The following is a 16,305-nucleotide window of genomic DNA, read 5'->3' as shown; positions in this document are numbered from 1 at the left end:
TCGTCCTAAAGAGGTTCGACTAGTTGTTGGAACGAGGTGTCGGACTCAGCAATGTATTTGTTTACATTTTAATACAGTCATATTTATTGTTCCTCCTTTGCTGTGTTGTTTTAGAAAATCGTGGACTAACAGTTTGAAGTCATTGAACTACTTCCAAAAGTTGTATCGACATCAACAGGATTACAATTTCAGTGCAATATGATGCAGAATGACCTTATCACGAAAACCCATGATTATAAACCATTATAAACACAGAATCAACAAAAACATCTGCGACACGCACCTGGTTACATTTCTCAAATAAATCTGATCGAGGGTGGGGAAATCTGAAATATCTGAAAGGCAAGACAATTTTATGACAGTCATGAAATTCTGCTACAGCAACATGCACAGAATGACCTCCGTATAAAAAAGTATCACCACGGTCCACCACTACATACTCACATGGTTCCCCGCAGAAGAACATGCATTATGCCATTTTCTGCAAGAAAAGGCTTGCACATCAATGCGTATAATACGGTATTGATATGTACATAAACCCTTTATGTGCTCTTGATATGATGTGAAGGCCATCATTTAGTTTAAATTTACATATTGATTAGGGCTGAAACGATCATTCAATAACTCCTAACGATCAACTAATATCATTAACGATCGATATATTGGTTTTATCGATTCTTGTCAGCTCTATCGAACATGAACTATTAGTACTCAAGTAGAGAATTTCATGTTGTTTCTAGAGCGAAGAATCTTGTCATCACCCTCTGGCAACTTTTCTCATCTCCAACTTCTCCCACAAATGAACCGAAAAGGCAAAGTCTTCTCTCCAGATCTCTTTTAAAGCCACAAATCAATTTTACTGCACTTGAAAGTACATGGTTGCACTCATATCCACTATCGGATGGAGTGCAAGGGCTAGAACACTGTCACTGGTATGCATGCATAAAAAATCGTTAGCACTCGTTTTAAACACTAACGATTATCGATTGCACTCTTAACGATCGATATGCGAGTTATCGGTATAATTGTTTCAGCCCTAATATTGATATAGTATTTGTAATATAGGGCATTCCATTGATTGGTGACAGAAAAAACAAAATAAATTATAGCAATAAAAACTGCTTTATGGCAGTTTTCTAAAACAGTTATTGTGTTCTAGTCCATGGACCCCGTCTAAAAAGTAAGAAATTAACGAAATGTGATAGCCGAAAATTAAAATTTCACACAAAACCTCACAATAATCACACACAGAATGAAAAGCTACATGTAAAAGACCTTTTCCCCTCGTGATCCTCTTTCCTATGGCTATGCATGCATAACATGCATGTTGCCAATTGTTGGTGCAGTACTACAAGTGTTGAAAGCAGCATTTCAAGTGTTGTGTCACAGTGATTATTGTGAGGTAAAAATGCTGAGGATCACGAGGGGAAAAGGTCTTTTACATGTAGCTTTTCATTCTGTGTGTGATTATTGTGAGGTTTTGTGTGAAATTTTAATTTTCGGCTATCACATTTCGTTAATTTCTTACTTTTTAGACGGGGTCCATGGACTAGAACACAATAACTTTTTTAGAAAACTGCCATAAAGCAGTTTTTATTGCTATAATTATCTCAGAGTTCCCCTATCAGAGTTCCCCTATCAGAGTTCCCCTATCAGAGTTCCCCTATCAGAGTTCCCCTATCAGAGTTCCCCTATCAGAGTTCCCCTATCAGAGTTCCCCTATCAGAGTTCCCCTATCAGAGTTCCCCTGTACTTACCACCATGATCTGGGTTGCCATCGCAGCTGTCGATATGACCGATTGACTGGCATGTCCTGTATGAACATGCAGCCATCAACAATAGACAGTTGTGCGAGACCATCAGGCTGCATATAGTGCTCTCTATGTCCAGTGGACCAGAGCCTGCAATACAATATTCACAAAACAATGACACAACCAAGTCCTTCTCCGCCGTTATGCACGGTTCCATGTCAAAACCACCAGACAGAATCAGACAGCATCTGACGCTGTCTGATCAGTGTTTTTATTGTTCAAGGTCGCTAGGGTGGGGACATCTTTTGGAGTAAGTTTGACTGCATTTTTGAGTTTATCGGCAAAGAAAATGTGGTTCGTGCCAGCTGTGGATTTCGTTGAAAACCATAAAGAGCACAGCAAATTCATGTGGGGCGCAATCTGTGGGCGCAATCTGTGCATTTCGTTGAAAACCTGAAGAGCACAACAAATTTATGTGGGGTGCAATCTGTGGATTTCGTTGAAAATCATGAAGAGCACAGCGAATCCTTATGGAGCGCTATCTGCAAACGTCTCTGAAAAACATGAAGAGCACAGCGAATCCATGTGGCCGTGATATACAATCTGTGGGCACAGTCTGTGAATTTCGTTGAAAAAACATGAAGAGCACAGCGAATCCGTGCGAGGCGCAATCTGAAAGTTCCCAGAATATGCTAGCATGCCTGCACAATCTGCAGATTGCTTGCGCATTCTGGGGGAATTCTCAGATTGCGCAAATTCTCAAATCAGTGCGCGGGACAGATACACTGAAGGACTAGAGTACATGGGAGATAGAGAGAGAGAAAGATGCAATCAAGAAATAGAAAAACAGGCAGTGCAATACTATCTGGTATAAAAAAATGATAATAATAAGCAAAAAGCAATAATAAGCAAAAAGAACATGTTTTAGCACTTAGGTTATTTTCGTGAGTTTGCACCCCGTGTTCATGAGTTGTTTCTGCACTGTTCATGCCCGTTTGTCACACTTACTCTTTATTTTATTTTAGTTCTCACTTTTTGTAATACTTACCACAAGTTACCCGTCATGTGTCACACTTCTTTGGATTTTTAACCTTTGTTTTTCCCTTGATCTCTTCAGTTCCGTATTTCCACTGATGATCGGAGCGTGAAAATCGATTTTGGAAACACACAAAACCAAACCTTGAACTAATTGTCATGTTGCGTGGTGATTTCTGCGGCATTCATAGCTATTATTAAACTTGTATTCCCGTAGCTATGCAGAAGACGTTACTTCAGTAACGTCTGGCGCTAGCCAGGGTCCACACAGCTTTAATTTGGTATTTGTGTGTTTGTTTGTTTGTTTGTGTCGCGCCTGGCGCTATCCCGTATCTGTCCCGTACCCGTACCGTACCATCAAACACAGCTGGCCACATACAGCTGGCGCAATACTCAAATAGGGCTTTCAAACGCAAGATCATAACGTGAAGCAACTTGGAAGAATGGGTATGAATGCGAAGTGTATGGGGGAATGCATGTAGGGCGATAATGCGGTTTCGAATCCCAGGATATGCCTGAAAAAAAATAGGAGAATTGAAAAATTTATAACATCCCTACAAGTATGCTTTTTTTGCCGTCATCAAGGCGGTAGACGGTGTCGTATTACCCTCGATTGTACCTGTCCCGTACCTATCCCGTACCGTAGCGTACCATCAAAGACGGCTGGCCACAATGCATATTCAAATAGGGCTTTCAAATGCAAGATCATAACGTGAAGCAACTTGGAAGAATGCCGTTCTATGTTTTATCGCTCGTATCTATTACCTATTTTCCAGTATGCATGTCAGTCTTGGTGTAGTCTAAGTCAACATCTTGTGAACAAACTTGAAATCCAACATAAATCTCTTCTTAAAATATTGTTTAACAAGCAGCGTTTATTTCCTAGTCTTGAGCTCTATTGTATCAGCAATACTCAGCCACTGCAAGATAATCGCAAACAGCAGCTTTGCGTTTTGATCCACAGAATTCGCCTAGGTAAAATTCCCATTCATCTCTCCGTATTCAATTGGTTTTCTCTGTCCCGGTCCACTCGTAATAGTCTCTCACTTCCCTGTGCTAATTCAGCCGCATTTACCAGCTCTCCTCTGTTTTTGTCCTACAGCCTTTGGCTGCAACTTCCCCAGCATGTTAAGACATCAAAATGTCTTTCCAGCTTTAAAAATGCACTCCGATCGCATAATGTAGTACGATAGGATCTCATTGCTGTATTCTTGTCTATCCTTCTTTCTTCTCTTTTTCTATATTCCTTTCTTTTCTTTTCTTGCCGTGGTTGGCTATCACCCCTCTCTCGCACTTTGCGTGCCAATTGGTCATGAACCACGAGTTGAGTGAAATAAATATATATATAGAATTAGTACTCAATCTGCGGACAGAACTGTTTCGTCCTTTGTGGACTCATCAGCGCAGCACAGAGGAAATGAGGCCGAACCTGATAGCAATGGAAATAAAAATTTCCAATCAGGCCCGAACGTACCTTGCCAGAGTGCTCAAACTGACAAGTCAGTGAGCTCTGCATAATGCAAACAGCAAAGGCACTACCCCACGCAAGAGTGCTCAACTGCTACAAGAGCAGGAGCGAAATACTCAATCTGCGGACAGAACTGTTTCGTCCTTTGTGGACTCATCAGCGCAGCACAGAGGAAATGAGGCCGAACCTGATAGCAATGGAAATAAAAATTTCCAATCAGGCCCGAACGTACCTTGCCAGAGTGCTCAAACTGACAAGTCAGTGAGCTCTGCATAATGCAAACAGCAAAGGCACTACCCCACGCAAGAGTGCTCAACTGCTACAAGAGCAGGAGCGAAATACTCAATCTGCGGACAGAACTGTTTCGTCCTTTGTGGACTCATCAGCGCAGCACAGAGGAAATGAGGCCGAACCTGATAGCAATGGAAATAAAAATTTCCAATCAGGCCCGAACGTACCTTGCCAGAGTGCTCAAACTGACAAGTCAGTGAGCTCTGCATAATGCAAACAGCATATATAGAATTAGTATGTATGCGAAGTGTATCGGGGATTGCATGCAGGGCGCGCGATAGTGCGGGTTCGAATCCCAGGTTAGGTCTAAAAAAAAAGGAATTTTTTAAAGAATTTATAGCATCCCTATGCTTTTTTTGTCTAGGTCATCAAGGCAAAAAAGCATAGCGTAGGGCCCTGAGCTTCCAAGCTCTCTTGTCTCCACGTAGATTATTTGAATAATAAAAAAATTAAAAAAATTCGACGGGTTCGCTTACCGGGCAGGTCAAGAACAAGGAGTCGTACAACTCCCTGGTCAAGAACCACCTTTCCGCTTCCGTATAACCCACCTTTCAATTACAGTAAGACAGTAGCCACGAACAGCGGGCAAAGATTCTTACGACTCATTGAAACACACTTCCCTGATGAGGTCATGTGACTTTAGGTTAATACATTGCATCACAGTGAGGGTGGACGATAACTGCAGCTTCTTCCCACGGATACTTCCATTTTTAAACAATGGGCACTGTAAATCAACAAACATTCGGCGCATATCTAATTTCAGCTATTTTCGACCTGATCATATTTGGCCGAACATTTGTTGCCGCCGAAATTTTGCTTTGCAAGGTTCAGTGTTTTAAATATAATTGCTGTGTCCGCGGCATTTATTCATTTATTTTAAAATGTTCAATGTGACAGTGCACACAGGCAGCAGCAGTGCAGGCCAAAAAATTGTTGCAGCCGAAATGCGTTTTAGCCCTGGGAGGCCGAAATTTGAATAGGCCGACAATTTGTAGACTTGCAGTTCCAGCGAAAAGAAGCGAGAAAGTCAACACCGGTGTGAATTCAACGTGTCCTCCGACCCCCTTGCTTTGTACGGAACGCAGGCAGGGAGCGGAAACCAATGAGCGTGTAATACTGAGCGGCAAACAGTGGCTAGATTACATGAAGATTCGAAACGGAACGTTTGCATCCAGTGGGCTGCAAGCTGTACAAACAGTAACTGTTCTAGTTTGCAATGAATAAAACTCTATGTGCACTCATATCACAACCATTTTAATAGTCGCTTAGTCATTTAGTCTTTAGTCGCAAATTCCATTGATAATTGTGACAAGAAAACGTTCTGAATACTAATTTGTCCCTACGGTTGTGATATGAGTGCACATAATATTATAGTCTTATTCATTGCATTATCAAGATTATTGTCTCCAAGTCGCCTTTTTACATGATTATTCTAGTTTGCATTGAGGCTACAGTTGTGGACCAGTGCTTGCACAGTACTACACTACTACTTATTCAAGTTGTTTTTTCCGGCACTCCACACCAGCCCCAAGCCCAAGGGATACACGGAAGAGTACATACTGGGAAACCGGGAATTTTCGGTGGTGTGATATTTTCCGTATTCCCAAAAATCAACGGTTCGGTAGTGCAAAATTTTCGGTAAACCAGTTTTTCAGATCCAAAAATGCATTTTGCACACTGTGTGGCATGGCATTGTTGAATTTTAAGTCACGTTTTATTTCAGGTGAAAATCACCTGCACCAAAAATAGTCTCCACTGAAGTTTTCCGGTTTTGGAGTAGTATTCGGCTTTGGCGATGTACTCTTGCTAGTACAGTCGTCCCTCTCTAATCCGGCATTTGTTTATCCGGAACCCTTGCCAACCGGCGCACTTTCTGACGAAACCGATTTTTTTCGTTCAATTCCTACATCTTAATCCGGCACTTGAATTCTGCCTCCGGCAGTGACTTTTTGAAACGAATCGCTCAAACTGCACGTAGTTTGATTTCATAATCCGGCAGTCGTAAATCGCGTACCGTACAGGTGCACTCCTTGCCAGGCCAGGCTAGGCTTGTCCAGGAGACAACGGCAGTCAACCATACTTTTTTTTTTTTTATTTAGCAAGGAGTAGTGTCCTGCCTATTTTCAGGTGTGTGTGTGTGTGTGTGTGTGTGTGTGTGTGTGTGTGTGCGTGTGCGTGTGTGTGTGTGTGTGTGTGTGTGTGTGTGTGTGTGTGTGTGTGTGTGTGTGTGTGTGCGTGTGTGTGCAAGAGTACATGTGAACATGTTCTCTGTTTTACTTTATCACTGTGTATATTCCCGGAGAACAATTGAGAATATAAAGCCGTGCACCAAATACTTGGGTCGACACGGAAAAACCCTGCGTTTTGACATACATATTATGATACATGCATGCAATTGGGTAGGGCCGGGTCAGAGGGCAGGATTTCTTAATCCAGCACCCTCGTTAATCCAGCAGAAAATGCCGTAGCAAAAGGTTCCGGATTAGAGAGGGACGACTGTCGGACTGTATTAATACCCCATGCCGAAAACCAAAAATTAGTAATCATTGCCGAAAATCGTGAAATGCCGAAGTTTTGTACAATTACAGTCCCAGTACAGTGTCACCTGCCAAGGACGCGAGCAAGAACCGGCCGGCCTTACCTGTTGGCCACACCGAACGGCGCCGGGACGTAGGAGTGGTCTCCCTTATGCTCTCCGACGTTGGGAATGTACTTCAGGTTGCGCGAGTACCCGGCGGTGCTCCGCCACTGCGTCATCGCCAACAAGCATAGCGAACAGAGCAGCGAGGTCAGCAGAGAGACACCTCGCGACATGATTGACAGTGGTTCACCCAACTGACACTGGCTGCAGGAACGAGTTCGCCTGAATTTGGGAATGAAGCACTTCCAGAACTTGGAGCTCCAGAACCGTCCAGCTAGCTCGGTCAACTCGATAGATGATAATGTTTGAAGGAATACAAGCAGCGAAGTCTTTCATACGAGCTGGAGTGCGAAGTCAGCTGGTAATGTTTTTTTAGCCACTTCAGAACCTTCACTTCAGAACAGGAAACGAGGTTTGTTGACGTGACGTGCAGTATGAGCAAAACCCGCTCTGACATGATGACTGTGATATCGTGTAGAGGCGACGGTTTCAAATAGGAAATAGGTTGCAAACCGGAACGGACTCAATATTCACTTTCTCTCTTGGTATTTTGATTAGAAAACATATGTCACAGTGAGACTACGATGTGTTATACTCCGAGCCAAAATTTCATGGCTCTGCGATGACCAGAAGCGCCATATCAAGCAGGTGAGTTTTTGACGTGTTGCTTCGCACTGCGACTTGAGTTTTACGACTTTCGAAAAATCAACTTCTTGTCGCAGGTAAACAGCGGCTCGCCTCTCGACAATAAAGCACCGCATACCAATCAAAACTAATGGAAGCACACACAAGGCTTATTGTTACTCTGTACTGGCCGTCGTGGAGCGATAGCAATTACCTAATTTCAGACCCAGAGTGAATTTGACGGGCACTCTAAAACGTGTCCGGTTTGGAGCCACCTCTGATTTGAACTTTTTTGAAGCGAAAAATTGGGCAACTTGGAGGCAATGGGTCAACACAAAGGAGTGGCTCAGTTCGATTGACTCTGGCCCCAGAGCAAACTTCAACATGCCAGTTTCCTTCCACAAACATATTTCGAGTGAAAAATCAACGTTGATGATCGTTTTGGGTCTATACAAATTTGGCTGTCAAAACGTTCCGGTATCGAGCCGTCTCCTCTACAAGTCATGCACTTCGCGCAGCGTGCAGTGCAGAGATATTTTATTTAATTTTTTATATTCTATAGGCTAGCATGCGCTAGATCACACTTGTCACGTACCTATCACGTGTACATGTACATCACCATTCAGATTATAGCAATAAAAACTGCTTTATGGCAGTTTTCTAAAAAAAGTTATTGTGTTCTAGTCCATGGACCCCGTCCAAAAAGTAAGAAATTACCGAAATGTGATAGCTGGAAATTAAAATTTCACCCAAAACCTCACAATGATCACAACACTTGAAATGCTGCTTTCAACTTTAACTTGTACTGCACCAACAATTGGCAACATGCATGCATAGGAAAGAGGATCACGAGGGGAAAAGGTCTTCTACATGTACAGTAGCTTTTAATTCTGTGTGTGATTATTGTGAGGTTTTGTGTGAAATTTTAATTTCCAGCTATCACATTTCGGTAATTTCTTACTTTTTGGACGGGGTCCATGGACTAGAACACAATAACTTTTTTTAGAAAACTGCCATAAAGCAGTTTTTATTGCTATAATTTCTTTTGTTTTTTCTGTCACCAATCAATGGAATGCCCTATATCAAGAGTACATAACCCCGGGGTTATGTACTCTTGCCTGTATCAATAATTATGTAAATGATGGCCTTCACATCATATCAAGAGGTTTATGCACTCTTGATCATATCAATACCGTATTATACGCATTGATGTGCAAGCCTTTTCTGGCAGAAAATGGCACTAGCATGATAATGCATGTTCTCCTGCGGGGGAACATGTGAGTAGTGGTGGTTATACTTTTTTATACGGAGTTCACTCTGTGCATGTTGCTGTTGCAGAATTTCATGACTCTGTCATAAATTTGTCTTATTATTATTACGAAGTAGTGGTTGCGACTTCGGCGATGATTTGTAAGAAAGGTTTGCTCCCCACACCGGAGCTCGCGCTATTCCGCCGACTTTACTTGACACTTGACTGACTCACGACTGCCATCCAGAGCACACGAGAAGTCCATCGAACCTTCGACTCGGCAAACCTGCAAGAAAGCACCACTCCCTGCTCAATACACAGTGTTTCGGGGAATTCACCCCTCATCAGTTGAGCTTGAGTAGGCTGAGGAAGATTGTGCCTGAAGAGCACTACTTATATAGTGCTCTCCAGGCACAAACATCACCAGGGATACAAACTTTAATACAGAGACGCTCCGGTGTGGGGAGCAAACCTTTCTTACAAATCATCGCCGAAGTCGCAACCATTACTTCGTACTGTTGTGCCCAGCGCGGGCTTGCGACTAGTTGGTTTGGAGGTGACAGCGTTGCGAATGACCGAGGGTCCTCGACGTCTGTCTCACCGTCCAGGAGCGACACTGACTCACGCTACTATCTGGTGTTCACGAGGTGTTTGTCGCGCTGGAAGCGGAGCGTCTCTGTATTAAAGTTTGTATCCCTGGTGATGTTTGTGCCTGGAGAGCACTATATAAGTAGTGCTCTTCAGGCACAATCTTCCTCAGCCTACTCAAGCTCAACTGATGAGGGATGAATTCCCCGAAACACTGTGTATTGAGCAGGGAGTGGTGCTTTCTTGCAGGTTTGCCGAGTCGAAGGTTCGATGGACTTCTCGTGTGCTCTGGATGGCAGTCGTGAGTCAGTCAAGTGTCAAGTAAAGTCGGCGGAATAGCGCGAGCTCCGGTGTGGGGAGCAAACCTTTCTTATTATTATTATTTACTTCTATTTTACTAGGCTGCGCCTTGATCCTTGAAGGGTGGTGGCGTTCCTACGGATGCGGAAAGCCCGGCTTCCAGCAGAGTCTCACGCGAACCGTGAATTTTTTTTACTAGGGTGCTTCCCACAGATCTATGGTCTTCTTACGGGAGCCCCTAGGAAGGTTATGCATGAGTCGTGCCTTTCAGATATTTCAGATTTCCCCAACCTTCAAACTGTTAGTCCACGATTTTCTAAAACAACACAGCAAAGGAGGAACAATAAACATGTATTAAAATGTAAACAAATACATTGCTGAGTCCGACACCTCGTTCCAACAACTACACTGATCCTGAGGATAAAAGGGTCAAGGCTATGGTTGGAGGTACTGATACTGAGAGATAAACAAGGCACTCCATGATAATAAAATCTTACACATCTTTTGGTGAGTATGAATGATATACAGTCGAACCTCTTTAGGACGAACACCAAGGGACCGATGGTATTTATTCTGTGAGTTTGTCTTAACCTATTTTATAACCAGTGAATACAATTATTTCTCAAATAGACATACGAATAGATTTATTCTACAGCGAAAGATTCTAAGCCACACCGACTCATTGACTTGTCTCCTATCAAACAAAAGAGTCACTAGAGAGGTTCTGCAAAACGAAAATGCGTACAAACTTTCCCTCTACATCAGGAGGTGCGAAACTTCGCACGAACTTTCGCAACTTTGGAAGCGAAACTTGCAGGGAACACGAAATGAACTGTGGTAGGAAATTTCGTGAGATCGGGTCATGGCGTACGTGCACTTGGCCCGCGCAAACTACGAAAATGTGCAGAACGCAAAGTTCGTGCAAAAATTCGTACACACTTTCGCAAGGACTGTCGCGAAACTTCGTTCGAATTTTCGTTTTGCAGAACCTCTCTACTGAACCTTTCTTTAGCAACATGACAGCAACTGAAACAGCAACAGAGAAAGTACGATACACGGACTGCACATTCTTGCAGGTACTACAGGTACTACAAACAGATTGCAGATCGTAATTCTTGCATTAGCGGCACGAAACTTGATTTGGGGCAGTGCAATCTCGGCGGTACTCACAAATCAAACAGCCCAGACTCGAGTAAACAAATGCAATCATACAAGTACGAGATTTTCACGAGACTGCACCCATTTTCTCGTTTCGTATGAAGCAAACAAGTTACTGAACCTCTCCACAATGGAGATTTTCCTTGATATGCGAATTTATTTGGCAAACTCGGTCAATGAGTCCTTGAACCTTTCCCTCCAGATTGGGAACTGCCAACGATAGTAGTGAGGTTCTGCCACACGGTATAACGTGCCAAAGTACGTATGGAAACTTCGCCGCGGTACGGGATTTAGTTTGATACGGATTTTTTCATACCGTTTTCCGTGTGAAGCTCGCTTCACACGGACTGGACTCCGTGTGAAAAGTGAGCGTACAGAGTACATGTGGCGGGGTGTTCGTGCATGCTTCGAGCATGCTACGTGCAGCAGAACCGGTGCAACGTAGGAAAAATCCGTGTCAAACTTCACTGCAGTTGACACGGAATTTAGTACGTAGTTCCGTGTAGCAGAACCTCTCTAATATGCCACTGACCAGCCTTACTTGTAACGTAATAATGTGCAATGGATATGAGTATTTCGACAACACATCTAACATAAGCCTTACTGTCAAGAAGGTGAACTCGCGTACTTCGCACACTGTAGGCAAGGGCAAAGAGATAAAAAATGGATCTAAATCCGAATAAAATCAGCACACGTTTCCGTAAATGAAAGGGTGAGCATAAGCAAATGAATCGAAGGAAACTGGTCAACTCAGAGATCACCTGTCATTGAGTATTCCGTAAAAGGAGGCTTCGGCAGCGGAAAAGCTAAATTTAGAAAGGAGATCCTGTCAGCTTTTCCATTATTTATTTCATTCCGCCCAAAATCAGCACACTTTTCGTAAATGAAAGAGTCGACACAAGCAAATGAATCAAAGTGAACTGGTCAACTCACCTGTCATTGAGTAATATTCCGCGAAAGGAGGTCTCAGCAGCGCCGAAACGAAATAAGCCAGGCCAGGAGACGAAATATCCGAAACAGCTCATGCAAGAAGCAGTTCCAAAGAAGGAAGTTCGTCGTGCATGCACATCCGAAAAGGCAACAACAAAAAGTCTGCAATGCACACGCATGCGGCCAGCCGGCCGCGCGATGGTAGGAGCCATGGAGTAGCTCCCTGGTCCAGGACCAGGTACCGAGCATCTTACGTAGAAACTTACGTAGCTACGTAGACAAAGTGTCTGAATAGCGGTGTCGTTTATAATAATAGGTAGCGCCATGTGAACACAATAATAGAAAAGCTGACAGGATCGCTTTTGTTTTCTAAATGATAAAAAGTCGCAAGAACTAGGGCGCGTTCGTCACTCTTTCGAGGAGTTTCGTTTTTCTGAAGAGGTGGCCTTATTCAAAGTTATTGGCCTCTTCAGAAAAACGAAGCTCCTCGAAACTCCACAACCTCACCCGATGGGAGAGGTGGATTAGTTTCGAAGAATTTGGAATAGCTACGTCACGTACTACGTGGAGATGGTACCAGGGTCGATCTGATCGGACGTCATCATCGCCATGACAATTCCACTGAAAAACTCTCGAAATGATAGAAACCGTTCTAATGGGACACGTACACTTCAACTAATCTCTTTATAAAATTTGTTTGAACAGTTGTCAGTTGATGTTGAACGCGGCCCTAGAAAGGCACCAAGTACAGTCAGCGTAGATCTATGCTACACGTGATCGTGATTCGTGACTCGTGAGTCACCAAAATCAGCGATAGCACTTCACTAGACGCGCTACACAACTGAGTTACCAATGGTTACTCAAGACAGAACTCAGAACTACTTTGACAGAAGATCAAAAGGTAGGTCTACTGCTCAGCCGTCACCATGGTAGGCGGTTTCAAAAATTAGTCTAATGAATAGGAACGGTGTGACTAATTGTGTAAACCCGAACCGATTATCAGCGTGGATCGTTCACTCGAAAATATGTTGGAAGAAGGAAACTGGCATGTTGAAGTTTGCTCTGAGGTCAGAGTCGATCGAACTGAGCCACTCCTTTGTGTTGGCCCGTTGCCTCCAAGTTGCCCTCAAATTTTAATTGTTGTCACCGAGGTGGCTCCAAACCGGAAAAGGTTTTGGTGTGCATGTCAAGTTCACTCTGGGTTCTGAAATTAGGTGATTGCTATCGCACCACGACAGCCAGCACAGAGCAACAATAAACCTTGTGTGTTCTTCCAGTTTTCATCGGTATACGGTGCTTTCTTGACGAGAGGCGAGCCGCTGTTTACGTACGACAAGAAGTTGATTTTTTCGAAAGACGTAGAACTCAAGTCGCAGTGCGAAGCAACACGTCAAAAACTCACCTGCTTGGTATGGCGCTTCTGGTCATCGCAGAGCCATGAAATTTTGCCTCGGAGTAAAACACATCGTAGTCTCACTGTGACATAATGTTTCCTAATCAAAATACCAAGAGATAAGTGAATATTGAGCCCTTTCCGGTTTGCAACCTATTTCCTATTTGAAACCGTCGCCTCCTCTACTGTAACAGTCACTGTCGGTAGTGTAGGCCTATGGGCTAGAAGGGCTTGAAAGTGATGACGTCAAAATGGCCATGGAGTAGTAAGTTGACATCAGATTTCTATTTTTGGATCCACTAAGGTGTGACTTTGCTATTGCATACGTATGTGGGTGCATAGCAACCCACTCATGTCGCATGCAGGTGTGACTTTTATTTCGCCACCAGTTGTAACCCCGCCCCCAGTGGCCAAATCAGTCAGTTTCACTGGCTACATCACCATGCTGTGGGTAAGACCGCTTGAAATGTGCTTGGATCCATACAAAAACTGGATCCAGTTTTTGAATTTTTGAAATTGTTGCTATGCTGTGACGTAGCACTTTCAAGCCCTATACTATAGGCCCTTTCTGAGCGAATGTTTCTCCGTTTCTGCTTGTCAGTTGCACAGATCCCAACCTGAGTGATGATAGAGGGTGTCGAGGTGTCCTCTTCAGTCAGTGCGATCAGGGTCGGCTAAATCTCGTACTCTTAATCTTTGCTTCCGATTCGGCATGCCATGTTCATTATCAAGCAGCTACCAATGGAGATGGTGGAGTGGGTGGGACATACTAAGCTTTGGCGACCGACAATGGTTTCGGCATCACTGCTCATTACATAGACATGTACATGACATGTATGTGCATCAGGGGAACACTACAAAAGAAGAAGACAGGAGAGCAGATGAGCAAGGGAAAGAAATGATGAGGAAAGAAAAGACAGATACTGTCAGTGTTACGTGGAGCGGGGTGAGCTTGAGGATGGAAATAGAAAATGCTGGTGACTTTCTAGCCTGACTGTTCTTCAGCAGCCCGTCCCACGACGCCGATCTTACTGTACTCAGTCGTTCTGCGTCGTGCAGTTCTTCGGTACATCGTCGTCCGACGCAACGTTCTCTGCGCTGGACAGTGCACTAGTGGGGAGTGGTTCCAGTCTTCACTTCGCGACCTCAAGTGACAGCCCTACCTGCGTATAGTACAGCGCAGTGTTTTGTCCTCTTTACATTTTCTTCTTCTTTACCTCCACCCTAGCTTTTCCCGTTGGCTGATCACCCTCACGAACCTCCTTGTATCGGCACATCCTGCTTATCGGCACATCCTGCTTTAAAAAGTTATAAACCAAGAAGTTCCATAGTAGAACCTAAAAGGCTGAAGTGAAGGTAAACTCCGACATTTCGCCACTACAGGTCATGTGCATTGTACATGAATGTTCGACACCTACATGTAGCTCGGATGACGGCACTGACGCCGGTGACGGGTCCTGGCCGGTCATTCTCAAAATACTTGAGTAATGACGTGAGTGTTTAGAGCATGCGGTGGACAGCCCCCTGCAGCTGGCGTCTACAGTGAATGGAGCCCCCTGGCCCATGAGGCTATGATCTACACAGCGGGTGTGTAGATCTACGATTGGTTTGGTCGGTTCGGTCGGCTTGTCAGGCGCCCAGTCCACAGCCCAGTCCACACCGGTCCGTACAGGCGAAGGATAGTATTACAGGTCTACTCTCCATATAACGTAATCTCTGGGACCACGCAAACATTATGTTATATCGAGAGTTACATGTATGTTATGTAGAAAACCGTGTGTGAAATACAAGATGCACCTCAAAATGAAGGGTATTACAAGGCGGGTTCAACCGTGCAAACATACACACTGTACCACCATCGACATCAGATACCATCAATGCTGCAGAAAATATGCACAATAGGACTAAACTGGCTAGCTACGGCTACAGCTTGATTGTACCGCGCACGTGAATCTACGTTGTATCGAGAGTGTACACGTCGGGGACTGCGCGTATAGGGTGCGTTATGCCGAGGTTTACGTTATGTAGGACTAAACTGGCCTAAACTGCCTACATGTAGCTACAGCTACCGCTTGATCATACCATGCACGTGAATTTATGTTGTATCGAGAGTGCGCACGTCGGGGACCGCCGTAGCGTGTGTTATGTCGAGGTTTATGTTTAATATGTAGGATTATGTTGTGTAGAACAAATTTTGTGTGGGAGTGATGCTGTTTCGGCGCGGGATTTGATTTTTTTATGTACTAACGAGGTTTATGTACAAGTGAGAGTTGTTATATCGAGAGCAGACCTGTAGTAGGCTTGGCTAGAGTACGGTGCCAGGAGGCTGGCCATGGTTGACGGGCGTGATCTCATCGCATGTAGGCCCGGCCTTTATACCTGTCTATCCTGGTCTTTCGTGTACTAGTAGTAAATAATTATTATTGTTGCACAACTACTGAACTAGACTGTCCAGCCTAGCCTGTCCCTAGACTGACACAGGGCAGTGGGGCCCACTGGGGGGTCCGGAGCACGCCGTGATAGAGTTAGTGAGTAGTGCAGTTGCAGTGCAGAATGCAACATAGCCTTAGGCAGCTGATCTTGGTTTGGGCTTGGTATGGCCTATGGGGCTTGCCAAGACCTGACACTGACAGGACAAGCTGGCAACAGGACGGCACGTGCTAGTACGGTAGTTCACCCACGAAAGGTGGAATTGCACTCACCCTAGCCAGCAGTCACTGAGGTTCTACCAGAACTATGTTCTCTTGGTTCTAACAAGAGTCCGCAAGACGTTTAGTTTAAGGATCAGGGAGTGCTGTACACTGTTAGTACAGTATTAGTAGGGACCTTTCGCACCACGCGTACGGATACGAAACGAATGCTGCTTCGTCACCTGGG

At 44.2% G+C, this 16,305-nt stretch overlaps 1 protein-coding gene across 1 annotated transcript in view; it reads right to left on the bottom strand.

Moving 5' to 3' along the window:
• LOC135811402 (temptin-like) overlaps positions 1–7,563 on the bottom strand; it is a 17,548-nt gene extending 9,985 nt beyond the window's left edge. Inside the window, exons 1-2 of the mRNA XM_065324637.1 lie at positions 7,187–7,563; positions 1,758–1,813 (exon numbers count right to left, since the gene is read on the bottom strand). Of these exons, the coding sequence (XP_065180709.1) occupies positions 1,758–1,813; positions 7,187–7,359 (229 nt within the window). The 5' untranslated portion in view covers positions 7,360–7,563. The remainder of the gene's footprint in view (positions 1–1,757; positions 1,814–7,186) is intronic.
• Between the last annotated feature and the right edge of the window lie 8,742 nt (positions 7,564–16,305).

This window comes from Sycon ciliatum, chromosome 3 (assembly GCF_964019385.1).
Source record: "Sycon ciliatum chromosome 3, ocSycCili1.1, whole genome shotgun sequence".
Taxonomy (NCBI): domain Eukaryota; kingdom Metazoa; phylum Porifera; class Calcarea; order Leucosolenida; family Sycettidae; genus Sycon; species Sycon ciliatum.
This window is presented reverse-complemented; position numbering and strand designations above follow the sequence as displayed.